Source organism: Camelus ferus, chromosome 19 (genome assembly GCF_009834535.1).
Source record: "Camelus ferus isolate YT-003-E chromosome 19, BCGSAC_Cfer_1.0, whole genome shotgun sequence".
Lineage (NCBI taxonomy): Eukaryota > Metazoa > Chordata > Mammalia > Artiodactyla > Camelidae > Camelus > Camelus ferus.
In genome coordinates, this window is record NC_045714.1 from 30,094,512 (window position 1) to 30,114,364 (window position 19,853).

At 38.1% G+C, this 19,853-nt stretch overlaps 1 protein-coding gene across 1 annotated transcript in view; it reads left to right on the forward strand.

The window, feature by feature from the left end:
• The first annotated feature begins 3,438 nt into the window (after positions 1-3,438).
• Positions 3,439-19,853, forward strand: part of TMX4 (thioredoxin related transmembrane protein 4) — a 36,016-nt gene continuing 19,601 nt past the window's right edge. The window contains exons 1-3 of the mRNA XM_032461851.1: positions 3,439-3,770; positions 11,819-11,934; positions 19,508-19,553. Coding sequence (XP_032317742.1) covers positions 3,586-3,770; positions 11,819-11,934; positions 19,508-19,553 — 347 coding nt within the window. The 5' untranslated portion in view covers positions 3,439-3,585. The remainder of the gene's footprint in view (positions 3,771-11,818; positions 11,935-19,507; positions 19,554-19,853) is intronic.

The window sequence follows — 19,853 nt, forward strand, 5'->3', positions numbered from 1 at the left end:
TGTAAGTGAGGCGGTCTTATGATTAGTTCTGGCCACAGGACTCTGAGCTGAGCTGGGATGTGCTGCTTCTGGACTAAGGAAGCCGAAAGCTCCTTGCAGCCGTTTATTACTTTCCTCTTTCCCTGCTAGGATCATGGATAAAGCCTTGTGTTGAGATGGCAGAGATGGCATGATGATTGATGCAGCCTGGATTGTGAGGACCCTGCTCCATATGCCGCTTCCTCAGAGGGTCTCTTAGATCCAGGAGGATTTTACACGACAGAGAAAGGAACGTTATGAGTCAAGCCTCTGAAATGTGGGGGGTTATTTGTTACTGCAACCTAAGTCTACCTTATTCTGTCAACTATATCACCTTTAACATATATAATTATTCATAAATATACAGTTTCTGTTTCCTGAGTCTGTACTCTGATCCATTTATCAATTTTCTTCTTATACCAATACCTCCCCATTTTATTGTAACTTTATAGCTGATGTAATATCTGAGAGGGCAAGACCTACATCATTGTTCTTTTTCAAAATTCTGTTGGCTGGACTTAAGCATTAACTTCTTAAGATAGGTATTTAGAAAGCTACATAAAAGAACTTGATTGGATTCTGAATCATATTGCGTTAGATTTATAGATTAATTTGGGAGAATTTACACCCCCATCATACTAAGTCCTTTAGTTTTTTGATATGTCTTGAATGTGTCTTTATTTATTTGGGTAGTTTTTGCTGCTCTTGAATGACATGTTTGTCTATACTACATTTTAAAATTAATTCTTAGTGGTATACAGGAAGAGAACTGACCTGTGTGTATTTCTCTTGTATGCAGCTTTTCCTGAGCTCATTTATTAGCTTTTTAAAAAATTAGGAGGGGGAAGGTATAGCTCAGTGGTAGAGCTCATGCTTAGCATGCATGAGGTCCTGGGTTCAATCCCCAGTACCTTAATTTAATACATAAATAAGTAAATAAAAAAACCTAATTACCTCCTCCCACCAAAAAAAAAAAGAAAAAGAAAAAAAGTTAGTTGATTCTCTTTTACCAAGAGGTGCTCCCAGGTTTGCTGTTTCTTAAGACGCTTATCAAGGCTCCTTCTGGATTCATTTCTAGTCACTAGCCGGGGACAATTCAGTTTATTTCACTCCTTTATGGTTTCTTCTACCATCTGTTCTAGGAAGTGCCCTATTTAAATTGTCCCTCCACCTCTTGTTCCTGTAAGGCATTTAGCAAATCTGTTTGTGTAATTAAATTCCTGTACTATTATTACTTTATGGGCTAATTTTACAGTGTTGTGTAGCTTATTTAATATTTCCATACTGGTTTCACCATCCTCAATAGGAAAACCGCTGTGTATTACTTCTATACGCTATGATTGTGGGGTTTGTAATCTGAATACAATCTCCTCATCTCTCATTGATAATCTTCGTAATATTAAGTCCTGCATTGCCAGTTTTATCAAGATCTTTTTGCTCGTTACCATGCATTTTAAGTTTCTACCATTGGACAATAAGTTGTTTTCTCGTTTCCTTTTCCTACGAGGAACCATGTGCTTTTGTGTGTAACCACAGCTGCCCCATGGTGCCACCACTGGAAACTACTCTTGGAACAATAGCTCTTTCTCCTACCATCATGTACCAACCTTCTTTAAACTGCGACTCCGTACTTCAAACATGAGAAACGTTGAGCATTGACCTCGTTATCTAAGCACTATATTCATGTCATTGAATCTTTATCGCACCTTATGCAGTAGGTTCTATTAATACTTGCATTTAAACAGACATTTAGTCTTAACTGGTTTTAGCTCCAAGTCACATTAGTGATTAATTAGTAGGAAGTGTCAGGCTGAGATGCCATACCTTGGTTTGTGCCACCCCACCGCACACTTACTCCCATACATTCTTGCTATAGTCCTTCCTACTGACCTTAGTCTGAAGGCCAAGAAATGCAACCCTTGAACACACAGTTTGCGTTAGAAACGAGGGAAAGCTTCAGCAATGATACAATTATTCTCTTTCTCATTTGGACTTTTCATTTTGCAAATTTTCCAGCCTACAGAGAAGTAGAGAGAATAGCAAAAATGAACTTAGCTTCAACACTGATTGACATGGTGCCACTTTTGTTTCATCTATCCTCCGTCCATCCCCCAAATTTTATTTCTGGAGTGTTTTAAAGTGAATTCTAGGCATCATCTTACTTCATGCATAAATATTTCACTATCTGTAACCAACAGATTTTTAAAAATATAGTCATTACATCATTATCACACCCAGTAAAATTAATAGTAACTCTTTAATATCAGATTCTACTTTTAAGACATTTTTCATTTTACCAATCACATGAATGTACAAAAGCTGCACTGAAAAGAATGATAGAAGGTCTGTGTATGTCATTTCTTGTTAAAAGCAAAATAAAATGTTTTCCACTGAGTTGATAGGATTGATCTATATAAAATTAGTGACTTTTGGTAACATCTTTTGCATGGACATTTTCAAAATTTACAGTGGTTTATAAATTTGAGCCTTATATTTTGATGATAAGGGCTGGCTCCCCATAGAATTGAACAACTACTAATTGACACTTAATTCAGGTATTATCTTCTCTGGAGGCAAAATTCATCTTTCTCTCCTATAAGTACTGTTTGGAGGTTGATCTCATGTACTCAGGACAGAAATCACACTTTTTCATTGATATATTGACCACACTACCCAGTTTTATGCTTTGCACATCTAATAAATTCTTGTAAAGCACACTTTGGGAAAGCTCACTCAGCCTCTAATTGCAATTCAGACATACATACTAAGGGTACAGTGATCTCAAGGTACAGATGCATCAAATGTGTATCTGGAAACCATTTAAGGCTATTCTCATTTTGGATCTGACGAAATTGTAAGAAGCATGAGGTCCATTTTATCACAACTGGCAATATTCTTATCAATTGACTCACTTTATCTGTTACTACCCATGTTTTAACCTTTTTTTATGAAATTAAAATTACTTTTGTAAAAGATGCAATTGCATGGTCTAGTTTCATTATTTCCAATTAGGCAGTAAGACTTCGGTAAACACACGCAAAGAGTACTTAAATTTTCCTCTTCCTTTCAACAAGGGATGCCCAATGCGTCCCTTCGTTTTTTCCTCTAAACGTTTTACTTTGCACTCCATCGTTGTTATTTTTGCTACCGTTGAATAGGGGATGCATTTTAAAATTACTGGCCTTGTTTCTCTTACGAAAGACCCACACGCGCCAACCCGCCTTACTGGGGCCTGGGCACAAGCCGGGCGGGTTCTAATTTAAGCAACGTTGGGTGGTTTGTTTATTTTCAACGCCTTGGTCAGGAAGAGAGGGCGCCCGTTGCCAAGGCAGCCGACGCCCTGGGCAACGGCGAGTCGCGGCGGGAGGGGGCGTGGCCTCGGCCAGCCCGCGCCGATAAGAGGCGGCGCCGGCCGCGCGCGCGGCGAGCTGGGCTGGTCGGAGCGGCCGCGCGGAGGCGGAGGTGGAGGCGGGGCGGCCCGGCCTCTCCGCGCGCTTCCCGGGAAGGCCCCATCGGCGGGCCCGCCGCACTCTTTCCCTGCAGAGGAGCCTCGCTCCGCGCCCCGACATGGCGGGCGGGCGCCGCGGCCCGCTGCTGACGGCGCTCCTGGCCGCCTGGGTCGCGGCGGCGGCGGCGGCGGAGGGGGAGGCCCGCCCGGAGCAGGCCGCGCTGCCTGAGGAACGGAGCCTGGTGCTGCCCATGACCGCCTCCAACTGGACGCTGGTGATGGAGGGCGAGTGGATGCTGAAATTGTGAGTGTGCCCGCCCGCCCGGCTCGCCACGCCGTGCTCGTGCGGGCCGCCCCCGCTCCGGCTCCCGCACTGCCCGCCTGGTTCGACCTCGGGCCCGGGACCCACCTTCCCCGCTACCTGCGGCGCCGGGCTGTGTCGCTCGCGCTGCGCATGCGCGCTCGGCCCTCCGCGGAGGGTCTGCGGGTGCTGCGCATCCCCCCACCGCCTGGCTGGTCCCCTGCTTGGGGAGGAAGTGTTTTAGGGATGGGGTGGGTGGGCATTTACCAAGGGGAGGAAGGGCAGCAGAGAAGATCAGCAAGGAAATCGCGTGCTTTCCATAAAAGTGGCTGCAGAGGAGAAAGGGCTCTCATTCAATGACACTTCTTTACAGATCAAATACGTAGCACTGAGTAGGCAAGGGACTTGTTGAATCATTGCAGCACGGTGAAGGGCAGACCAGTCTGGACAAAGTATCTTGGTCTTCATTTTGGAGAACCCCGAGATGCCATTGTGAAAAATAAAGCAGAAAGATGGTGCCTTTGAAGTTGTAAAAAAAAAAAAAAAATTCAGATGTTGATAATTGTTAATTTTGGAGGTAGGGCTTTCTGGGTAAATAACTGTGCTAGTGTCATAAAGAAAGGGACAGTAATAATTAATTGTCCCTCTTGAACAACAGAAGGTAAATCTTGGTTAGTGCCTTTGCTTGAAGGGAGGTGGGAAAATGCAGTTTTGAATTAGGGAGCAAGCGGGGCATTTGTTCATTGTAGCTTAAAATGAACTTCTACTAGGAAAGAAGTAACCATTTGAAATTGGGCTTGAAGTAGACAGTGGGCAGATATCTGAATAGGCTGAAGAGACCACCAGGGAGAGCTTGTAGGGAAAATGAAGTGTGGTTAGAGAAGTGATGACCAAGACCACATCTCCCTGGCCTGTGGTTTCCAGGTGACATACATACTTGATTGTCACTGTTTGTTAATTAATTTTACCTTGAGGACAGACTCTCACAGAATTGAATTTTTCCTTTATTTGTCCAAGACTAAATTTTGATTCTTTGAACTTAGATTGCGAACAGATTATTCTGTAGAATGAAAACCTCAGTTTCACTCAGGGCCAAAAGTTGCAAGTCATTTAGTAGATTACATTGTTGAAAGAATATAACACATATTACCCCTTCAAACGAGTAATTACCTTTTGGTCACAAAGAAGAGGCTATTTTAGATCTCAAAGTAAAATGCCTTTGGTATCATAATAAATCGATGAAATTATTAAGGAGATCTGTAGACGTAAAGCACTTATTGAAATAAGCCACTTAACTACTTTGAATGGAAATGAGGAAGTCATTTTCTATTTAAAAGAAAAATTTAAAGTAAGCACGACAGGACTGTCATGTTTGTCATAATGGAAGAGTTTTAGAGAGACTGCACTTTGTCAGCTACAGAAAGTTCTTTTTCTCAGTAGGTACTTATACAATGGAGTTTTTCTAGATGTCAATTTTCTGATTAAAACTTGAGTTTGTGTATGTCCACGATGAAGGTCATAGCAGAAAAGGCTCATTAGGTTTAATAGCCTCAACTTCTTTATAGTTCCTTTTGGAATAGCTATGATTTTTTTTTTTTTTAAGTAAAAACTAACACCAGAGCTCAGGTGTAAGCCAAGTTAAGGTTATAAACAGGCAGCAGCCAACAACTCTTACGTTTGGCTGTGTTGATGGTTCAAATTTTACTTCATAAATGTCCAAGCCTAGGTGTAGTAGTCAATTGCTCTAAGCTTGCCTTGTGTCCATTGTATGGAGTATGTTTGGGCTCTGATGCAAGGTGACACTTGTGACCGGAAGTTAGCTGACACTTGAGATCTTTTTAGTAGAAGTTCTCTTTTCATCAAGTACACTTCACAATAGGTCGATACGAAGTGAGGCTAGAACGAAGGAGGATTTAAACCATGACTTCCAAATTCCAGAACCTAAGTGCTCGTCCTGAAGAAATATTGTGGCTCTTTATTTGTAATACTCTTCCTCCCTTTGGCAAAATCCAACACTTCAAAAAATATAATATTTATATCCTCAGTACCACTGTAGACCTGCGACAAAGTTCTAGGAATTCATTCAAACATCCAATAAATTATCAGAGCTTTTTCTGAAAAACAAAATATCTTAATACCAGCTCCCATGCTAACCACTGAGTCACATGAACTGGTCATAGTAAATGGAGATCATTAGGGATCCACAGGTGATATATTTAATTTCTCTAAGGAAGCTAATTAGGAGGCTTCCTGATAATATTAAAATTTGAACATTACTTTGAATGACAGCTCTTTATTTGTTTATTTGCTTATATGCTACCTCTCCTCTGGAATTTTTTTCTTTTCTAACCCACTTTATACAGAGCTTCTATCTTTCTATATTTGTAATTCCTGGTTAGGTTGGTGTCAATAATCTGTTTTTAAGGACCTAACAGTGTTTATCTTCTCCAAGACATGAAAAGCCCCATTGTAAAATTTAATCTGTTGTATTTCCTTTTGTCTTTCAGTCAGTCTTTTGTATTCTTGCAATTGAATTTTCTATTTAAAAAAAAAACACTTCTCTGTTAAGGAGAAATATCAGTGAAAACTATATTTGCAGTAATTCACCATTTCTACCCTGAAACCTTCTGTAAAACCTGAAAAATTCTCCCATTGCTATTAACATTTTTGTTAATGCTGTGGTCTTACTGTACATTCAGTTTTTTTCTTATTTGTTTTCATATATTGTTTGATACTTTTTAACCCCTGTTTCTGCCTCTGTAATTGGCTTGCTGTGCTTTTTCCCTCTTAACTTTGAAAAGTGTGTCCTTTCTTGGTTTAGAAAAGATTGTCTAACCTTTTAAATGCCTTCTGATGCTTTCTTTTCTGTTTCCATTGTTTCATATTGTTCTTCATTCAGTTGCTTTGTAACCCTTTGCTGTTTTAAACCCTTGCTTGGCTCCTGTTGTATCAGTTCTTGAGAAAAGACTTGTTCTTTTGAAACAGAAAAGTATATGATGTAATACAATCTATATACTGTTGTGGTGCCCTCCCCAAAGAAATAAATGTATCCACAAAGCTTAATTTTGACCCATGTACTTTAAACTGATGCCCAGAGGAAAATATGTCTTTGGGTTAAATTAATTTATCTCCAAGGCATGTAAGTCTTTGTAAAGCACTACTTTTCCTGACTTTGTTTTAGGGATGACCATGTCTCAGAATTGAAATTAGTAATCTGATGATGGAGGAGAGCCTCATTGATTTCCCTAGGATCTCTTGGGTTTAGTACCATTTTTCCAATATTCTTACACTTGGAGAGGCCATCTTCAACATCATTGCCTTAACTTGCCCATGTCAAATAGCTGTCATTTCTTGCAGTCTCGTAGATTGTTGTGATTTGTTTGAATGTATAAGAGATATTAACTGCTTGTTATGTGTCAGGTTCAGGGTTGGGAACTTGGGAAGATGATTAGGAATGAGCTCTGTTTCTTGATTTCCAGGGGCTGGTAGTTGCTCTGCTGTGAAGGAAATAAATAGCACAGGTAGCATTTGTTTATTTAGCAAATGTTGAATGAATGCTTCCTCTCTCTGAGCGGTCATCGGTGGTTCTCACCAGGGTACTCCTGGCATTTGGGGTTGGACAGTTCTTTGATGTGTGGGGTTGGCTCACACATTGTAGAACCTTTGGCATCCCTGGTCCTTGCCCGTTAACATTCTAGTAGTCATGTGACACCAAAAAAGTTTAAAATTCCATCCTCTATACAGATTTCCAAATGCTTTTGATTGGAAACCACTGCCCTAGGTACTGTTATGGGTTTAAAAACATGCAAAAAAGGAGCTCGTAGGCTAATATCGAAGTATTTGATTTCAGATTGTTTCCACAAAGAGTAATCATCCGTAACATCTTCACTGCTGTCATCATCATCACGGTCATTTCCATCACAGTGAATAGTTACATTTCTTACATCACCAGTTCAAGATGCTCCCTTTCAGAATTTGATCATCCCAGCCATCTGGTGCAAAAATTATTATTTTCATTCTCATGAATTACAGGAGTTGAAAACTTAGAAGGTTAAAGCTTTGACCTAGGCCAGATCCTTAGTAAGTGGTGGGCAAAGCCAGAGCTAGAGTGCTGGCCTGAGCTTTGCAGCCCCCAGTGAAAGCTGGGGGGAGTGGCTGCGTTGTGGGGGAGCCTATGGGAAGGCACAGAGCCTGGCTGCCTCTCGCTTATGCTCTCAGCTGGCCAGCACCCATGTGAAGGGAGGCCTTTCCCCTGTGGGATTCAGAGTAGTTGGGTTTACCATCGCTCTGATTCCTGCAAAAGAAGAGCATTCCTGTGAGAACTTTCCTGACACTTTTTACCATTTAAACAGGTGCTCTGCCTTCCCTGCACCCCAGCCACCCAGGAAAGTTCTTTTTCACTGTGCCTTGTTTATATCTAGCATGGCCTTATCACAACTTATAAATTAACTTACATGTTTTTGTACTAGGTTTTGGTCTTACTCTTCCCCTAGTAATAAGGTTTTGAGTAGAGGAACAAAGTTTTTCTTCTTCCTGTTTATCTATAGAAATTTAATAACTATCAAATCCTAAGTGTTCAATAAATATTTTTTGACTCTGAGTATATGAATAATAGGCTTTAATTCTGCCTTTAGTCTATCGCTTCCTCCAGTGTATCACTGAAGGAAGCAGCTGTATATATTGTCTCAGATATTATGGATAATCTGTATTGTCTTCTATTTGTTCATTGATGTAATAAGTATTTACTGTGGCCTAGGACTTGCCAGGCTCTGTCCTAGGTCCAAGCAATGCACCCGTCATTGGCTTCATGGAGTGTTCATTCTAGTGAAGTTAGTGAATTCCATTTTCTCTTGCAGGTGTCATGGTTTTCACAGAGCTGTCAGGTTTTATTTTTTCTCTCTATTTTATGATAACCTGTCTTAGAAATGGCCTTCTAGAGAAAATTGAACATAAGGCTTTCAACCCTTGGCTCATTAAGTTTATCCAGATTTTCTAGAAAGTAGAATAACACTTGTATTTAAGGCATCATTTGTTGACATTTTGATTTAGTTTTATCTATTAAGTCATAGAAAAATGAACCTAGTATACCTCTTTGGTCTTCATTGTTAAATCAAGGGCCCTCAACCACCTTACTTACATACAACAGAAACAAAGTATAATTTGTATGTAAATACCAACGTGGATAACAAAAGCATGCTGTTAAATTTTGTTTCCCAGAAATGGTTAAAAACATCGGACTGCTGTCTTAAGTTGATGGATTTAACAATATTTGGCTATCTGGAATGTATTTCAAATTCTTTATGAAGCTTACTGATTTTATATGCCACTATCACCTTCAAAAAGTTTAAATAGAAATGATAGTATTTTACAGTTTCCATGACTATAAAGGTACTAATTCCTCTTTGAGGCTTTTAAATCAAAGAAGGATTAATTTATATGTAAAAGAGAAAGTTAGGGCTGGTCAGCTCTTGTATAGTTCTTAGGAGAAGACTGTTACTCTGAGTTAGTTTTAAATGTAAGGGAAGATTGTGTTTGGTTCTTTCTGATTAGTTTTATTCATGCATATTTCATTTATATATACGCATGGAGAGAGGGAGAGAAAGAAAAACACCTTTCCAGTCACATGATTTGCCTTTGTATTCATTTGGCCCTGGAGCTGTTTTACTTATAGTAAATTCTAAATTACTGCCTTTTAGATACAAAGAATACTGTAGTTTAAAAAGCTGCAACAACAGTGGACCGGTTCCCACTTCTGTAACTCAGAACTGTATCTCCACCACTAAAAGAGTACACTAGGTTAATGGATAACCTTGGCGCTTTCCAACACAATAAACTGATTGAATCTTAGAAATAATGGCATTAACAGTGCCTTACAGACTAGTGGATAGCGGCTACAAAGAACATGGAAATCTAGAATTACCTCAGTGGCATTTGTATATTTGAGGGTCAGTTTCACACAGATCTCAATCTGTATAATAGTCTGTCTAGAGATTAGGGACTCAGATTTTTTAAATGATGAAATTTGCGTGATGTAATAATTACTGATGTAGCAAATATGTCCATGAGTTATACAAAAACAGATCTAGGGAAACAAAGCAAAGAGGGTCTAGAGTTCATTAAATGGTACTTCAAGATTTTGTCTTTATTTTTGGTAATGTTTGCTTATTCCCTCTGTCTCTCCCTCTTTCTCTCCGTCTGTCTCTGGTGGGTCTTATTTCCCTTGGACATTTTAATCACACAGATACCTCCATCTGGGTTCTTGCCCTGTGTGGTCTTAGCTCTTAGGTGTCTCTGAACCTGCCCAGCTTGACAGTGAGATGATAAGGTTCAGATAAGCCAAGGCATCATAAAAATGCCTCTGAACCAAGCAGTATGTTACAATTGTAATTGATATTAATGATTTTTCTTAATATGTGCCTGCTTTACATGCATCATCTAATCTCCCATGACCTTCTAAGCTGCTGTTATTATCCTATTTTGCAGTTGAGAAAGCTGAGGTGTGGAACAATTTGTAGTTGGTCTTTCTGATTCCTCCGGCAGAACTCTTATCCAATATACTGAAATGCCTATTGAAATATACTTAATAACAGAATGTTCCTTTTTTTCCCTACAGTTTACCAACTGCTTGACACAGTCTCATCTGCCATTTGGATATTTAGAAAATATGTAGAAAATAACTATTTTCTCAGATGAAGAGTGTAATTTTCTTTAAAGTTCGTTCATTTATGTATTCTACAAACATTTATTGAGCACTTACTGTATAACAGGGTGTACTTTGCCTTGGAAATGCAGAGATACAAGTGTTTTAAAAAATCCACATTCAAAGATGTCAGCAGATCGTTCTTGGACCATGTTCTCTTGTCCATATCTCCTGGACCTCAGGGATTGCACAGTGAGCTATAATGGGAAGATTAATGGCCTTTTAGAATAATCTTGGAATTGATTCTGCTAGTCTTTTTTAGAGATGGAATTAGAGTGGGACAGCCTTCCAGTTCTTCTCTCTGCTTCATCTTATTCTTCCTTGATCCATTATCTACAGAGCTCCAGGGTGACTTTTACAAAATGTAAATCTGATCATAATCCTGGTATCTCTTTAGGGCTAAGCGTGGAGCTTTGAATAGTCCTAATTCCTTATGCAACTTGATTTAAATGCTCAGTACTCTGAGCCTTCACATGTATTGTTCTCTCTGCTCAGGTTGGAACATTCCTAGACCCCTTTTGGCTGTTACTCCTACTTTGGATCTTGGCACAGATGCTTCTCTCTCTTTGGGCCCCTCTGAGATAACCCAGCTTCTGGGTGTCTCTGTACCATCTGCTCTGTTCTCACGTTTGCCGCCTGGATTGTAATTCCCTCTTGGACTGTGTGACCCACAAGGAGAGAGGAGGCACATCTGTGTTGGTCACAGTTGTAGCCTCCGCTTCTAGGATGGTGCTCAGTTGGTGTTTATTGAGTGGAAAAAATAAATGTAAAAAGTAGGGTTCTGATTGAAGATGCAGGGTTTTCTAAGTGTCAGGTAGAGTTGGTTTAGCTTCTTCTTTCTTTCTCAGAAATGGTTCAGAACTGCCACAAATCTTTGGAAATGACTCACATTCTTGGGGACCCATGAGCAACAGATCTCTCCTGTTCTCTGCCCATCAGATTTGTAGCTTTGATGGGTTTGAGACTGGTTTGGGCAGATGAGGGGCATCCTTGTGAGGATTGCCCTCCTTCAGTACGCTCTCAAAGCAGTGTTCACCCTCCAACCAAAAACTATCCGGAAAGTGATAAAATTTGGGTTGATTGTAACAATGACATTGAAGTAAAACATTTTATGTATTACAGTAATTTGTGAAAAACCTTCAACTTTGGCTCATTCTTTCCAAGGAAGTTGATAGGCATAATATTAAATTCTGGAGGGGAAAGGTACTTTTGTTTTTCTCAGTCAAATGACTTTGGAAAAGCTTGCTTTTGTGTTTCCTTAGTAAGAATTTATTTTTTAAATTTAAATACTCTATTTTGTTTTACAGATATTTTCATGTGTTTATATTAATTAGCTATTGTTCTTTTATAGTTATGCCCCATGGTGTCCATCTTGTCAGCAGACCGATTCAGAATGGGAGACGTTTGCAAAGAATGGTGAAATACTTCAGATCAGTGTGGGGAAGGTAGACGTCATTCAGGAACCAGGTACAGTGAATGTTGAACATTAAATTCGTAAGTTTGTTACTTTTCACTTGAATTTTTTCAAGCATGCAGAAAAGTTGAAAGACTAGAACATTGATTTTGCATAAGCTGATCACCTAGAATCAACACGTGACATTTTGGCATATTTGGGTCTGTCTGTATGTGAGTCTGTTTACACATATGTATGTGTATATGTATTTTTTTTATATATATATATATGTGTGTGTGTGTGTGTGTGTGTGTGTTTTGCTGCATCATTTGAATATAACTTACAGACATCATGATAGTTTATTAAAATCTCCCTGATTATTTCCCACATGTCTTTTTACAGTTTTTTGAACCAGGATCTAATCAAGTTTCACCAGTTGCATTTGGTTGTGTGTTTTTAGTCTCTCGCAAGCTAGAGTAGTCCTCCATTTTGGCCATGCCATCGATACTCTGAAGAGAACAGACAAGGGATTTGCCCAGGTGTTTCCTTACAGTGACATTTAACTTACTCTTGTGTATCCTGTATTTTCTGTAAACTTCAGTCTAGAGGCGTGATTTAGGTCAGACATTTATGGGCAGGTGATGCTGTGACTTTACATTGTATCTCATTAGAAGACACATACTGTCACCATTAGTGATGTTGAGTTTGAGCACTTGGCTAAGGTGATGACACTAAAGATCTCAGTTACAAAGAAAAGACTTCACTTTGTAGCTAGCAGGTAATCTGTGGGGTGATACTTTGGGGTTTTAAGATCTGTGATGATCTTACTGGAATCAAACATTTTATTAAGTGTTCCAGAATGGTGAATTTCTAATTCTGTCACTATCTGCATTTACTAGCTGTTAATGATGTAATTTTTCAAATGAGTGAGATAGAAGAGACATTAATTCTGAAAAAAAAACCACAATAAATTTGTATTTATAGTTTAAAAATAACTTTGTATTATATGTAAATTGAGAAAAGTTGGATTTTTAAAATTTAAATCTCAAATTTGACTATTTTCAAACTTTATTAGTCAAATTTTTCCTGTCTACATTCAATTTCTACCTGTTGCATCCTTCACAAGGGGGAATAAGAAGGTGGCTATGGAAATGGAGCTATTCCTTCTCTGTAATAAATGAATTCAAAAAACACAAAGTAATGAATTATCAATTACTTGGACAACAAAATGAATGGTGTCTGTTAAGGTCTGTGTGTTGACAAACTCATGGAGAGAGATTTCTGTCATAAGCTGTGTGTCCTCAAACCTCCACCTTTTGAAGCATTTGAATCAAAGTCACTTCTACCTATCTGCTATTTAGAGATGGAGAATTACAGTTATTAGTTCATGGTTTTGGCTGTTGTAATGAGTTTTTCCTTTTGGAAGCCAAGTCATTGCAGTTACATTGCTGTTGTAAACTTGTTTTTGTCTTTTAGTAGTTTGTGTCCAGTGAAATCAGGTGTAAGCCTTGTTAGTTAGTGGGCACCGGATGCATTTTATGATGAATTTCTTAGAAATGCAGCTGGCCTATTCACATTTCAGCCTTTTGGCATACCTGGCGTGAATTCACAGCATGATTTAAATTAAACTAATTAAACAGTTAGCTTTATGATAGACTTAACAGATCTAAAGTCTAATTGAGTATAATCTTTCCATCTAAAATGTTGATTTACAGCTATTTTTTCCATTGTAAGTGGATGTGCTTTTTTGATAATGAAGCAAGAGAGAAATCAATTATAACAAAATATTTTAAAAACAAATTAATCACTGACTCATAGCATTTATGTAAATATAAACTCTCTCTCTCTCTATATGGAATATTTATCAAAAGAAGAAGGAAAAAAAGTCTTTGGTCTGGTGTTCCATTGGAATAGTGAAGAAACAGTCCAAAAAACAAAATGTGATTAATTGTTTTGTGTTTTACAACAATTTTTATTTAAAAGTAGAGGCTCTAGAATTATTTTAAATGATAAAAACTTAAAAACTAACTGGCAAATAAAAATTAGAAAACAGAATTCTACCCACAGGACTGAGTGGCCTAGAGAGTATTTCACTTTAGATTATACTCTTTAATGTTTGTAATTTTTCTTTAAATTATAAACCTAATATTTTCCAATAATATTTTAATAGAGTTTAGAAATAATGTGTTTATTCAACAAGTATTTGAGTTCCTACCATGTACCAGCCCCCGTTCTGGATACCAGTGATACAGATGAATGATGCAGGTAAATAGTGATGCAGATGAATAATGATACAGGTGAATAATGATGCAGGTAAATAATGATGAAGGTGAATAATGATGCAGGTAAATAATGATGCAGGCAAATAATGATGCAGGTGAATAATGATACAGTAGATAATGATACAGGTAGATAATGATAAAGGTGAATAATGATGCAGGTAAATAATGACACAGGTGAGTAATGACACAGGTGAGTAATGATACAGGTGAGTAAGGAAGAGAAGACCTGACTCCTTACTGAGCTTACATCCTAGTGAAGAAGATGAGCAGCTATGAAAGTAAAATGAGAAATAATGTCTGGTGGTGGTAAGGGCATGAAGAAGAAAGCAGGGTAAAACTATAGATAATGATGTGAGCCACTGTTTTAATAGGATGTCCAGGGGGTACTGTTTGACTATAGGTCTTACCAAATTAAGGAAATTAATTTCAACAGGCTTTAGGGGAGGAGCATTCCAAGCAGAGCAAACTGTATGTGCAGATAGTGTACTTAGTTTATTTGAGAAAAAATATGACAGCCAGTGGGGTACTCAAGACAGATGGGGCTGGAGAGATAGCTCAGGCCAGATCATGTGCGCTCTTGTTGGCCATGGTAAGGAGTTTAGATTTTATACCAAGTATGATAGAAAGGAGGCCACTGAAAGGTTTTGAGCAGGGGAGTGACATGATTTGATTCATGTTTTGAACGTGTTTAGTTGGCTGCTATGGGAAAAATCGACTGTAGGAGGTCAGAGGTGGAAGGAAGATAAGTGAAGAGGTTAATGCGGTGGTCCAGAGTGGAGAGGATGGTGGCCTGGACTCGTAGCAGCAGCGTTAAGTGGTTGGATTTGAGAGATGGCATTTGGCTGGAATATCCCAAAGGATTTCCTGATAGATTGGTTGTAGCACTTGGTGGAAGGAGAGGAGATGGAGGAGATTGAAGGAGAAGCAAGTTTGGGACAGGGTTTAAGTCTGAGGTGAAGAAATCCAAATAGAGATGAGCTAGAGATACATTTGAGGATCACCAGTGTAGACAGTATTCAAAACCAAGGGAAGAATTGAGATTACCTACCTAGAGAGTGTGTGCAGAGAAGAGTCTGAGAACTGAGAACTGGGACACTCCAGTATTTAGAAGAAAAGAAGCTTCAGCAGAGGAACTTTCCGTGAGCCAGGAAGGTGGTGGAGATGTAGGGGTCCCGGAAGCCGAATGGAGAGAGGGTGTCATGTCGAACTGACTCGTTGGCAAATCTCCAGGGCAGCTTGTCCCTATCCTTGGAAGCTATTTAAGTATTTACTTCATTTTTACAAAGTCTCACATCCTGAGTGAGCAATGGGAAACCATTGAAATGACATTAGTTTCCCGAGTTGAGCACTTTCCTGCACATTTCTGTGTACAGATATATATTTGGATACAGATCTCCATTACTATACCTTTCATCAGGGCTGCCTTGCACAGGAATGCTAATAAGAGATAATTTCATTTCTTTTGCCTGCAAGCAAAATTTAAAAAGAAGAAAAAGGGAAAGCGAGAATTTTTGTTTATGCCTACTCTTCAGCTATGCCTGTAACCCATTTTTTTCAGTATATCAAGTAAGAGATTTTTTTCAGGTATTTTAAATAGAAAATAAGATTTCAGAATTAGAAAGACTGGGGATTGCAAGCATAATGCATTTTTACAGCTGAGATGTAGATGTCAGGGAAAGGACAGGCCTTAGATTTGATTGCTTTTCATTGCCTGTTTAATACTGCATGGACCAGCTGATGTTTCAGTGGAGCTGAGTTTGGAAAATTAAATTTAATGAGGATATACTTGAACCCTCTGTTCCATGCAGATGAGCTTAGTTGTCTAGGACGGTAAAACAGCAGCTGCTCAGAGAGCACCCAGGCTGTTTCACTAGATGAGAGGTGAACCAGAACAGACCCTTCCCGTAGCCAAAAATGAGCATCGTCCTTAAAGCCACTCATTTATTATAGAAGCCAGTTCAGTTCACTGTCCTTTAGTTAGTGTTAATGTTCTATTTTATAGTTGTAAAGCTTAGTCTTTGTATTCTAATATACTGACAACTTTTTCCAATTTCAGTGGTGATATTAGTTGTACTTTTTTTATTGTTTCCCTTCTTTTACTTTCTTTGGCGATGATAACTAACACCTAGTAAGCATTTACTTCAGTTTGTAATTGTGTTAAGCACTTATATACATTTTAGCTTCATTACAATCCTAGGAAGAACAAACTATTTATATGTTTCTCAGACAACTGAGGCTCAGAGAATTTAAGTAACATGCCCCAAATAACACAGCTAATAGGTGGTAGAACAGAAGCTAGTAGCTGTCCCCATTTTCCTAATATTGAATTTAAATAATTTTGGTTGTGTTTTTGCAAATGAAAATTAGTTCCCTGCCATAATTTTTATTTCTCTAATTTTTAATTCTTCTTTTCCTTTTGTTATATGTGTTTAAGATAAGCTTGCTAATAAGAAATGAAATATTTTTCTGCATTTTGGATTAATCCCTTTTATGTTGCAGTTCGGTCTTCATTTTAAAATGGAAGTTACCCTTAAAATATAAAAGGTATGCAGAAATTCTGGGAGACCTTGTGGTCAAACTTTATCTCTAAGTATTTAAGAGATGCACTTACTTCCAAGCCCTCTGAAGCTTGTTGTGGGGAACCATTATGCAGACCTTGAAATGAACTGCAGCCTTGTAATTCTGTAAGATCTGCACTTGTTTTTAAACTCTGAAGCCACAACCTCACATGGTGTTTCTCTGTTCCAAACTGGTCATGGTTTAACTTTTCAGATAAAATTGTCTCTTCACATTTCATAGCCTCAGTATTAGAGGTTAGAAGACATTCATGTCAAAAGCCATACCGTTTTATACCTTTAATCTAGCCATTTTGGGAACAATGTGCTGTTTTACGTTCTAGCCTGAATGAGAGACATGTAAAAAAATCTCAAAGACCATCATCTATCATTGTGTTTCTTTTTTCTTATTTTCTCCCTACTCATTCATTTTCATGGGTGCATTTATTTATAAAGTTTTAAGTTATGTTAAGAAGATAATGTACAATTTCCAAAGCACTTAAGACTAAATTAGTGTTTGTTGTATCCTCTTATTTTATTCTAACTTTGAATCAGAGATTTAAATACAGAAAATAATTGCGTTTATTTAATACTTATTATATGTCAGACATTGTTTTCTATGTACTTTAGAAATATAAAATCACTTAATACTGTAATACTGTAAGATAGAAATTGTGATGCTTATTTATAATAAGAAAACTAAAACCCAGAGAGTTTGAATTAACTGTGGCATATTAAAAACTAATAAATTTAACCCCAGGCAAGCCGGCTCATAAATCTGGACATACTGTTTTGCATATTGTATAATCTAATACATTTTATAAACTACTTTTAAGATTTATGTGTTACTTTTTTCTTTATTGCCATGGCCAGTGATGACCAAGGTCACATGAAGAATTTTAAAGAACAAGTTAAAAATTTTGCTTTCAGTGATACCTAACATTTATTAGAATCCTATCTGTTTATTCTGATAAAAATAAAATATAAATAGAAACAAAGTAGTGATGGGATGTTATTTTTTCATTCCTTTTGAAAAGGCCACATAAACAAAGTGTAATTCTCTATTACTATAACTCCTTAGAGAAAATTTCTTTGAGTGGTCATAAGACTCTCTCTAGCTAGGAGAAAAATGAGGTATGAACCTTTTTGCAAGAATTACTATGAGGTAAAAGCATATAAAATTTAGGATTACCAATGCTTGTTTCCCTGGTTAATTAGAGTTGGAACTACATGAAAAGATACCCATGTTACCCTGCTGGGCTGGAATTCTGAACAGTGTTAGAGGTCAGCATGCTTGTTACAGTTCTCAGTTGACTTCTCAGGTCACTTGTGTTTTTGTTACTGTCAGTACAAGCTTCCCCCACCACCGCCAAATGTACAATGATAAATGTATGCAGTAAATGTTTCTTTTTGTAATGGTGACTTTTATTACCTTCAGAGTACTGTGTTTTCTTTTAAGTGCCATAGGGATGTTTCAGAGTCTACTTGGTTTGATTTCAGAACAAATAAAAAATTCTTTTTGGGAAAGACTCAGCATTAATTAGTGGATTATTATCCTGAATATAGGTCTAACTTATAAAATGGGTATAAGCAAATTTCCTATGTTATTAAAAGTAAAACTTTGGTGTTTCAAATTGCAGGTGACCACAGAGGTACAAAGTTTGAGCCTCTTTATTTGAATAGATATTTGATTTAATCAGACTGTTCTTCAAAGCGAAAGTGATGAGAAACATGAAAATTATGTCTCAGTTTTCTGTGCTGGCCAGAGGGAGCCTTCAGATTTGCTTCTCTTGGCCAGAGCCAGGCTCACTCACTTTTGGTACACACATAAGTATTTACTTGTAAACATTTAAAGAGCACGATGCTCATTGCTCCTAGTCTCATGCAGGTTTTTGTTGTGTGTCTCTTTTCTCGATAACCTTTATCTCTGTTTATAGTCATGTGGTTATTTGATTAAGTTTTTCTGCTAGACTGTGCACTCTGTGAGAACAAAGACTGTATGTGTTTTTGCTCATCTGTGTATCGTGAGTGGTTATCACCGTCCTTGGAACAAAGAAGATGCTTAGTGAATATTTTTTGAGTGACTGAGGATTTTCTTTATCTTTGTCTCTAGTGTACCAGTGTACCTCGGCGTAACAAGTGATATGTGTTGTTAAGTGTTCAGCAAAGGTTTGCTGAGACAAATTGAAAAAAATCTGTTTAATGTACATAAAATCCCTCGACAGGACTTGCAGATTTTATGTGTACAAATGTTATACATGATCTTATTATTTTGTGTTCCTTGTTATTCTTTTGAACCCTGTCATTGGTGTAGTAATACCTATAATTTATTGAGTCCTTTACTATGTGCTGAACACTTAAGGTAATGATCTAATGGAACCCCAGAACAATTCAGTTCTGAGGCTTTTATGTTCCCATTTTACAGATGAGGTAGCCAAGACTTGGAAAGGTAATTTATCTAAGGTCACAAAGCTGGTAAATGGAGAATTTAGTTAGTTAGCCCAGATTGCATGACTAAAACCTGTCCTTTCAGCCACCATACAATTCTATATAATATACAAACCAGAAAACTCCAGTTTCACACATTGGAGATACGCAAGTTGTGTGTCAGTGACTAGAAAGTATTAGGTGAATAAAAATGGGTAGAAATTTCCTTAAGTAAAAAAAAACAAAACAAATAAATAGTAAATGTGATTCAGTAATTGGAAAGATTTTATATTGTGGTTATGGCTGCTTGTTCTTAGAACTTAACTGAGGTGCTTGCTTTAGTCTGAGTTTGACTGGTAACTTTTTGTCTGTGCTTCTTGTAGGTTTGAGTGGCCGCTTCTTCGTCACCACCCTCCCAGCGTTTTTTCAGTAAGTTTAAACAATGTTCTGGTCGTGCAAAGATCAGAAATCAGTAGACATGTACCAGGGGTTCTAGGTTGTTTTCCGTAACCATCACTTGTTCAGCTTAGCATTTGGGGGGGAAAAGACTGGTCTGCCCCGAGTGACAGTGTGAGAAGGGGGGGGGTGCCCCTCGTGCTGCAGAGAAGGGAACCTAATTTCAGGCAAAAAATAAGTGGGGAGATCAAGGAACATTTTTCTGATGATGTGAAGAGTGGGATGATTCTTAATAGATAAGTGGGAATGGGTTAAGCAGGCAGGGTAGAGAAG